The sequence below is a fragment of the Aricia agestis genome, chromosome 15, assembly GCF_905147365.1.
Source record: "Aricia agestis chromosome 15, ilAriAges1.1, whole genome shotgun sequence".
NCBI lineage: Eukaryota > Metazoa > Arthropoda > Insecta > Lepidoptera > Lycaenidae > Aricia > Aricia agestis.
In genome coordinates, this window is record NC_056420.1 from 1,881,919 (window position 1) to 1,891,031 (window position 9,113).

Genomic DNA, 9,113 nt, shown 5'->3' on the forward strand with positions numbered 1-9,113 from the left:
GAGCCGTTTGGCATGCGAAACAAAATACCTTAACTTTTTTAACACACTTTTATAAGCTTGGGCTGTATGTACCTATGATTGCATTCCCTAGCTGTATCATAAATCATATACGTGGGAGAGCCATGCTTCGGCACGAATGGGCCGGCTCGACCGGATAAATACCACGTTCTCACAGCAAACCGGCGTGAAACAGCGCTTGCGCTGTGTTTCGCCGAGTGAGTGAGTTTACCGGAGGCCCAATCCCCTAACCCCTACCCTATTCCCTTCCCTACCCTCAACTATTCCCTTCCCTTCCCTTCCCTACCCTCCCCTATCACCCTATTCCCTCTTAAAAGGCCGGCAACGCACTTGCAGCTCTTCTGATGCTGCGAGTGTCCATGGGCGACGGAAGTTGCTTTCCATCAGGTGACCCGTTTGCTCGTTTGCCCCCTTATTTCATAAAAAAAAAAAAAATACTGGCTAAAAGCCGAGCTTTGTGAGGGCTCGCGTCGTCACATTTTGACTGACTGATGATGACACACCTACATACAAAAAAACCTTGACTGTATGATGATAACACATCTACACATAAATAAAAATTACTATGTTAAAGCACAAATCAATATAAGGCGTGAAAGTTTTTCCGTAAAGTGTACCACAAAATGTACAGATGGGATATTACTAGAGCCATCTAGTTTAACCGTCTTCCAAAAAAGAGGAGGTTTTGAGTTCGGGTGCGGCCTATGCGGTGGTTATGACCATGAAGCTAATATAGAGTTTTAGCTTTGTTTTAGCTATGTGGTTATGACGTAGGTAATTATAGGTATCCGCTAAGAAAGGATTTTGATCAATTCTACCCCCAAGAGGATAAAATAGGGGATGAAAGTTTGTATAAAAGTTTGTCAATTTTAAATCGATCGGGCTGAGACTTTGATACCTAATTAATAATAATACTACTTAAAGCGAGCGAAGCCGCGGGCAAAACCTAGTCTTGAATATAGTAATTTTGTCATGTAGTTTATTTTATCAGAGTAATAAATAATGATGCTTGTGAAGAGTCGTTATTTATTACATCACTTGTACTTGTAAACTTAGTCTTATATGATAATACTAGCTGTTGCCCGCGACTTCGTCCGCGTGGACTTTAGTTTATAGCGCGCGGTGTCAACAAAATTTGTGTCAAATTTAAAAACTTTTTAAAACCCTGGGAAGTGGTACCCCTCTTAGGGCCGCGCTACACCGGTATGGCAGCGCTGAAAGTGCTCGCCTCGCCGCTGCCATTCCGGTGTAGCGCGGCCCTATATTAATCAAAATACCCAAAAACAGCTGTGCAGTGTGCACATAATCTATACTAATATTATAAATGCAAAAGTATCTCTGTCTTTCTGTCTGTCAGTCCCGCTTTCACGCCAAACGCCAAAACTACCGAACCGATTGTAATGAAATTTTGTATACAGATAGTCTAAAGCCTGAGAAAGGACATAGGCTACTTTTTTACTGGAAAAAAGGGTTGTCAGGGGGTGAATATGCGTAAATTTGTTCAAATTAAGTTAGTTCCAAAAATTTATAATAGATGGCGCCGTGCGTCTTCTACATCGCGCTGACGCTTGCTCAAAAGTCTTTCTATAAGAGGTGGTATCATCTTACATTTAAGATTCGATTGTTATATCTATTCTACGGTATTAAATAACTCAGTACTTTATCTGTGCAGTGACGTAACCTTAAACCTATCAACGATAAATAGTTTATGGGTAAAGTTGTGTAATTGGGGGGCTAAATAAGCTTTAAAATTTGGCATAAAATATAAAGTTTAATATAAAAAAAAATACTTATTGTGTGCACACTGCACAGCTGTATTGATTTAAGGGGTACCAGGGTATTTTTATAAAAGCTTTTGACACCAATTTTGTTGACATCGCGCTTTATAAACTGAAGTCCACGCGGACGAAGTCGCGGGCAACAGCTAGTAACGATAAGTATGATTAGTTCTATGTTACAATGAAGTAAAAAATAAAACGCCATCTGTTGAATCGTATTAGAATTAAAATGTTCATTGCATCGATATATTTCTGGATTTTTTATAATATTATACTTACATAAAATATATTTAAGATTTTTGAAATTTTATTTTAATACACATCCAAAACCCAGGAACATTGAAAACTTTTTGCTCCGCCTGTGGGACTCGAACCCAGGACCCCCGGGATGAGCGCTGGCCACGCGCAATGCGAATTCATTTTCATCGATATTTTCATGGAAATAAGATATTTTCCCACATCAAAATGTAGCCTATGTCCTTTCTCAGACTCTAGAATAACTGTATACAAAATTTCATTGCAATCGGTTCAGTAGTTTTGGCGTGAAAGCGAGACAGACAGACAGAGATACTTTCGCATTTATAATATTAGTATGGATATCTGGGGACCTATTTTCAGAACTCGAATTTCACTTAGAATACAGGATGCCTCGCTGGCACACTTGCTGTTTACAGGGTGTAAGAAAACAAAGAGATAATACAACTGCGAAAGTAGTAGCGCTGAAAAAACAAATTTTTGTTATTTGAATGGGTAGGCGCCCCAGCGTCGTGAATTTGCCCTGGATACAGAAGTAAACAAAAAAGTCACTCGTTCAGCACTGATACTTTCACAGTGAATTCCGTACAGGGGACTGATACATACTCTAAATCAAGGGTGGCCAACACGCGGCCCGCGGGCGATATGCGGCCCGCCGTCTATTACCTTGTGGCCCGCGGAGCCGACAACATTTTTTTAAAGTAAAAAATTAATACTAAAATTACTTAACATACCTACTATAAAAAGCAAACAAACACTTCTTTTCTTTTACTTTTAAAATAAAAGCTCTAACCAAGTTGTAATAGGAAATTAGTATCCGATTTTGACTTTCATTCCACTACCAGTATACATAAAATTTTATAGTGCGGCCCGGGGTAAAATTCTACTTCCAAATTTCGGCCCAATTGTCGAAAAGGTTGGCCACCCTTGCTCTAAATTATTATCACTTTGTTTTGTAACACTCTGTATAGCTGGAGTGTGACAGCCTGCGATCAAAGCGATGTTCGAGGCCTGAGAATAACGACCTTCTTCAGGTAGTGCGAATTCGCACTGTGTGTGAATTACACGGTCATGTAATATGAATGATATAATGGATTTCTACAATTTAAAACAAGGATAATGTTGAATTATCTGCAAGTTTTCATAATCAATAATATATCTGTATCTATATAGGATATTTAACATCCACATTATATTGACATTGTCTGTATAAATACGATTGTTTTCAATAATCAAGTCAGTCAGGTCAAAATGTCTAGCTTGTTGCTCCTGTTGGTGATCACACCTATGCTTGGTGAGTAATTAATATGATAGTTAAAAAAACGCACTCTTTTTTTGCAATCTTAACAAATTATTGCATTGTCATTGGCTCTTAATACGTATGCAAAGTTTCGAATTAATTAGCTTACTGGAAATGGGTAAAAATCGAGCTCAAAGATTCAAATACATACAGGCACATAGGTGACCCGTTTGCTCGTTTGCCCCCTTATTTCATTAAAAAAAAAAAAAAAAACTTGTCCACTGTAGAAGTTATAACGAAGCCTCAAAGAATTTATTGATGTAAGATGCAATAAAAGTCTAAGGTCGTCAATGGTCACCTAGGGAAGGAAAATTGGAAAAGAAATTGACCTTACTCTAGACGTATCCGAAAATACCAAGAAGAAGAAATTATGTTTTTGTTTTACCCTTTAGTGAAAACAGAATTAGTTAATACATTGATACTAAAATTTGTAGACTTTTTAAATTTATATAGTTTAACTTATCAAATAGTCACATTTCATTAGAATTTTTCATTTTAGATCTATAGTTATTGATACTACTGGATAGCGATATAGATGGATAGAATGGCCTTTTATTCGTTTATTATAACATAGAAAAAACTACTTAAATTAGCAGCGTATAAATAGATATGTCTGTATTTTTAGTTTTTCTTACTGAAGAGCCAGAATTTATATTACTCATACATTAAAAACTTATAAATTATGTCAATGAGAATGATTTTATAAAGTGCTAAATGAATTTAGGACCTAATATAATATTTTTATTCTTTCAACGTAAAAACGGACATGTACGATTTAACCGTTTTTACGCAGACAATTCAAGACTGAATTTGTCTTGAATTTTCAGCGTAAAAACGGTCATCTTGTAATTTTTGCGAAAATATTGAAAATATTTAATATTGTGTTATATCATTAGAAACGGCTTACATTAAGCTTTACAAATCAACCAAAAATATTGTGTTAATGTTTTATGATGATCTACAGTAACAGTTTGAATCTTAAAAACACTCTCCTGAAAACCACTACTTTTGACATGTCGCTTTATACGTAGGGGCCGTCGATTTAAACACCTAACAACATTTAATGCTAAGTACTCACATAAGGTTTTGCTCGATAGTTTTACTCTAAATTGAGCAATAACCACCGTGTGGACCGCAAAACTGACAGCTCGAAGGCTCGCTTCGAGACGGCTCGATGGAATTAAATATGTCAAATATGTCATTTCCTTCGATTCGGAGAAACTATCGAGCAAAACCGTATGTGAGTATGTGAGTACTTAGCATAAGTCTTTTTAATGCTCATATTGTCCTGTCTTCGCCCCAGTATCCTCAGAGTCATCCGAGGAGGCCGTAACCCAAGCGCCTCAACCGAGTGCCCCATTCCTGGTGTCGCTTCGCCAAACCTCTGAGGATAAAAAAGGACCCTACTGCGCTGGTACCATCATCTCACCACGGGCTATACTGACCTCTGCTTATTGCCTTCAAAGGTAGTATTTTTTAAACTAGAACAGGCAAAGACCTCTGGTGGCAAATTATATATCGACAACCCTCACTAAGGAGTGAGGGTTGTCGATATATCATTTGCCACCAGAGGGACGGTTGGGTCTTTCCAGCTGTTAAATGTCGTATCAGAATGATCAAATAGACAGCTATATCGTGACATGTGGAAGCTATTTCGTGACGTATCACAGCTGTCTGACACGACAATAATTGACAAATGACTAGAGATGTGCCGACTAGTCGCCGACTAGTCGGTAAAGCCGACTATCCGGCTACTTTTATAGTCGGTGACTAGTCGGCGAATAGTCGCCAAAAAGCGCCGACTATCCGGCTTTTTACTATATTACATTTAAGAAAAACCTTTTACATTTAAGAAATTAAGTGAATTGTTTTTGAAATTACTTGCTTGTAAATAAATATCTATGAGATTTATTAAATAACAACAAAATATCTTTTCATTCTAAAGATTTATAATAAAAAAAATACGTGTGGCACTCGAGGACTGCCGCGGTAAAGCTTTATATCATGATTCATGACGTTAACATAACCAAAACACGATCCGACACGTTTGCCGGCGGCGCGGCGTATGCGACTTACCCGCGAATCAGCAGTAAACAAAGCGTTACAAAAACATCTAAAACCATGATCGGTTGGCCGACTAGTCGGCCGATTAGTCGGCTTCTTTGCAACCGACTAATCGGCTAGTCGGCTAGTCGGCCAAAGTCATGATCGAAACATCTCTACAAATGACACAAGATCACATAGCGCCATTCAATCCTCATTCCATTGCACCGTTGGAAATAGCGCGGGAACTGTACATTTTTATGAGATATAACCTACCCTTATTTTCCGGGGCTCAAAACATCTTCATACTTTTGAGCCTCCGTGGTCTAGTGATATAGATCGCGGCTCTTGACTCGGAAGCCGTGGGTTCGATTCCCGCGTTGGAAACCTATGATTTCCAAGTTTGGTTAGGACAATGCAGGCTGATCACCAGATTGTCTGACAAGTAAGATGATCCATGCGTCGTGTCGGTCTTCCGTCCCACTGGGTTATGAGAGTAAAAGGAATAGAGAGTGCTCTTGTGTACTGCGCACACACTTGGGCACTATAAAATTACTCCTGCGTAGCTGGCCTGGTTTCAATGAAAATGAGATTAAATTATCAACGTGCGGCACGTGCCGACTGGACGTCAAAAAAAGAGTGCTGCTGTCATGTATCACACATCTCTTTTTAACACACAGTGTTACTGATAGTGACATCTCCCTTGCTCAGGCCTTTGTTTCTGTTTCTGCTAGGTATATTAACTTTATGGTTTTGCATCGGGCTTTTTTTTTAATTTAACATTCTGACTCCTGAGTTTTGAATGGGAGGCTAACTCAATTTAACATCTACCTACTTCAAAAACTTACTGCCTCTGTTGAAGATTTGAAGAAGAACAACCACTAGAACTGTTAAAAGTGGTCGTCGGCACGAACGAGCTGGACAGCGGCGAGTCCTACGGAATTGAGAAGCTTGTGATCCACGAAAACTATTACAATGAGGACAACAACACCATCCACGACGTGGCCATTATATTCACGGATGAGGAGATACAGTTCAGTGATGAAGTCCTGCCTGTGCTGATGAGGGACACTCCAGTTGAAGATGAAGAGGAGTTGAGGGCTTTTGGATGGAGAAGTGCTGTACGTATATTTTATCGAACTTAATTTAATAGAGGACGTAACAGAACTGGTAATATTTTAGAGTTTAGAGTATGTATGTGTCCCTTGTATAGAGTTTACTAAAAAATAATAATATTTATATATGGACGCTTCACACCACGTCAGTCTGGCCCCATGCTAAGTACCTGAAGGACTTGTGTTACGGTACTATACAACGGAAATATATTTAATACTTTTATACTTATATATTTAAGATTTTTATTATATTATACACATATTTAATACACATCTATGACCCAGGAACTTTGAAAAACTTTTTGTTCCCTCGGCGGGATTCGAACCCGCGACCCCCGGCTTGAGCTACCAACAGCCCACCAACTGAGCCACAGAGGTCGTCAAAAAAGTATCAGCATTGAAAGAATTATGCTCATCGAAACATAGAAGTTAAAAGTAACTCTTTCATCGCTGTTACTTTAACTGTGAACACTATTTCTTTCGAAATCTTTACGAAGTCACTCTGAATGTGAGTTTCTGATGGGACTAAGACCTTTTACTCATTTCAGGACGAGTCCCTTTCGAACGAGCTACTGGAGGTAGAAGTGATCGTGGTCATCAACGATGAATGTGGACAGGCTGGGTTGATCTGTGCTTTACCGCCTGTACCCGTCTCAGAGGAAAGTCTTTGTGAGGTAAGAAGTTTAAACTTTGTACCTAATCAGTACCGGTTTAAGCACTACCCAGCGCCCCTTCTTGTGTGACTTCAGCGCCCCTTTTTATACGGAGCCTGGGCGGTCTCTCAGCGTCGTCCCGGGAGAGCTCTGTCCTCTCTCGGGACTCACTTTTTATCCCGGATAAATATGCAGTCCCCGCGCAGTAGACGTAGAATTGTATCTAGTATGTTCTTTATAAGACGTTGTTTCTGAATTATATGGCTGAATTGATTTGTAATTGTAGGGCGTTTCTGGAGGACCTTTGGTTGACTTGAAAGGCGGACTGGTTGGAATCCTGATATCTGGTGTGGGGACGTGTGACACAGGATATCCAAACCTTTATACAAGCGTAAGTATTATAATTTTAAAACTTTATATTTCTCAATTTTTATCCATACATTTATTTTTTTCATAACTTTTTGAGGATAGTATTATAATTTATTTTAGATTCTATTTAAATATCTGTTTGTTATTAATTATAGTAATAAAGCATGATTTTTTATATTTTTAAAATATTTCCACGCCCTAGAGGCAGAAATTGTGAACTATAAAAATAATAATAATAAGAACATTGTAACCAATTTCATGGAAATAAAGACTTACTTACTTACATACTGGGTGTAACTTGAAGAAGTGATCACTTCTTTGAGTGTACACTGTGATAAGTAATGGTAGCAGCCCTGACAGGGTTTGGATCTTTTTATCAGATTAAATGCTTCATGAATACGGCTAGTATTAGGGTGAAGCCAAACGAGCGTAATTTGTGAGTTGTGAGTCGCAGAATTTCGGCCTGCAGAAATTCTGCTGCATTCAGTTTCATACAAAAGTCCTGTTTGATTCACGAGCGTAATTTTGTGAGTCATGAACATGATTTCTATGAAAAGATGCGGCAGAAATTCTGCAACTCACGACTCACAAAATTACGCTCGTTTGCCTTCACCCTTACCGCATAGGTCGGAGCACAGGGCGCTACTAGAACATGATAGAGTAAATAATCCGACCAAAATCTGAAATATTGCCCACGTTGTATCAGAATACTGAGAAACTTTGTCAAACGTCGAACAAAAGTTTTGATTTTCTGTCTATACTGGTGCTGCCTCTAAGGTTCAATTCAGACCGAAACGCGACGCGTAGATGCATTTCTAAATTGGTATGGATTTGACAGATTTCAATTGCGTCAGACGTCTTGCGAATCTGTCAAATCCATACTAATTTAGAAATGCATCTACGCGTCGCGATGCGGTCTGAATCAACCCTAACGAGAAAACATTGCAGTAATTCATACTTCCATACTAATATTTGCTGGGCATGGAGACACTGTGTCCCGGGAAAGGATGTTGGATACTTTTTGTCCCGGAAAAATGTACGGTTCCTACGCGATAAATGTTTTGTTTTGTAGTTTTGGCGCAACGGATTTGTGGGCATCATCTAGTATATTTACCTATTGAACAGGAATATTACAATTTTACGATGAATTTTAGGTGCAAGCGTATTTGCCTTGGATCGAGAAGAACTTAGTTGGCGATTATATAAATAGACACTATTTGTATGTCAAAGATAACAGTGATGAAGATGGTGATGATGATGATGAACAAGGTGAAGACGCATCTACCACAGACAACTAGCTATTTTAGGTAGATAATTATTATTTTATTGTAATGTAATATGCTTAAAAAATAATTAAATATTAAAATATTATCTGTCACCATTTTAAGAATATACCTTGCATCTAAAAATTTTGAAGTTTTTGTTCATACCTTGCTTTTGACGGATTTCCACAAAAAAGTTGGTAGTCTTGGTACGGGAGGAAAAAAACGAAGGCAGGCTTACCTGCACAGGTGGACCGTGGGTATAGCCTGTCAAGAAAGTGAAGAAATTAAAAAGTGGCAACATCGTAGCGTCATCCTTT

At 38.5% G+C, this 9,113-nt stretch overlaps 1 protein-coding gene across 1 annotated transcript; it reads left to right on the top strand.

Moving 5' to 3' along the window:
* Positions 1–3,302: 3,302 nt before the first annotated feature.
* Positions 3,303–8,829, top strand: LOC121734421 (chymotrypsin-1-like). Its single transcript, XM_042125032.1, has 6 exons — positions 3,303–3,345; positions 4,655–4,817; positions 6,257–6,515; positions 7,058–7,183; positions 7,449–7,553; positions 8,686–8,829. Exons 1-6 carry the CDS (start codon positions 3,303–3,305, stop codon positions 8,827–8,829), a joined length of 840 nt encoding a protein of 279 aa, XP_041980966.1.
* The last annotated feature ends 284 nt before the right edge of the window (positions 8,830–9,113 follow it).

Coding starts and splice junctions, on each gene's coding strand:
- LOC121734421 (XM_042125032.1), top strand. CDS start 3,303: ATGTCTAGCTTGTTGCTCCTGTTGGTGATCACACCTATGCTTG. Junction 4,818..6,256: donor TCTGCTTATTGCCTTCAAAG/GTAGTATTTTTT, acceptor CCTCTGTTGAAG/ATTTGAAGAAGAACAACCAC. Junction 6,516..7,057: donor CTTTTGGATGGAGAAGTGCT/GTACGTATATTT, acceptor TACTCATTTCAG/GACGAGTCCCTTTCGAACGA.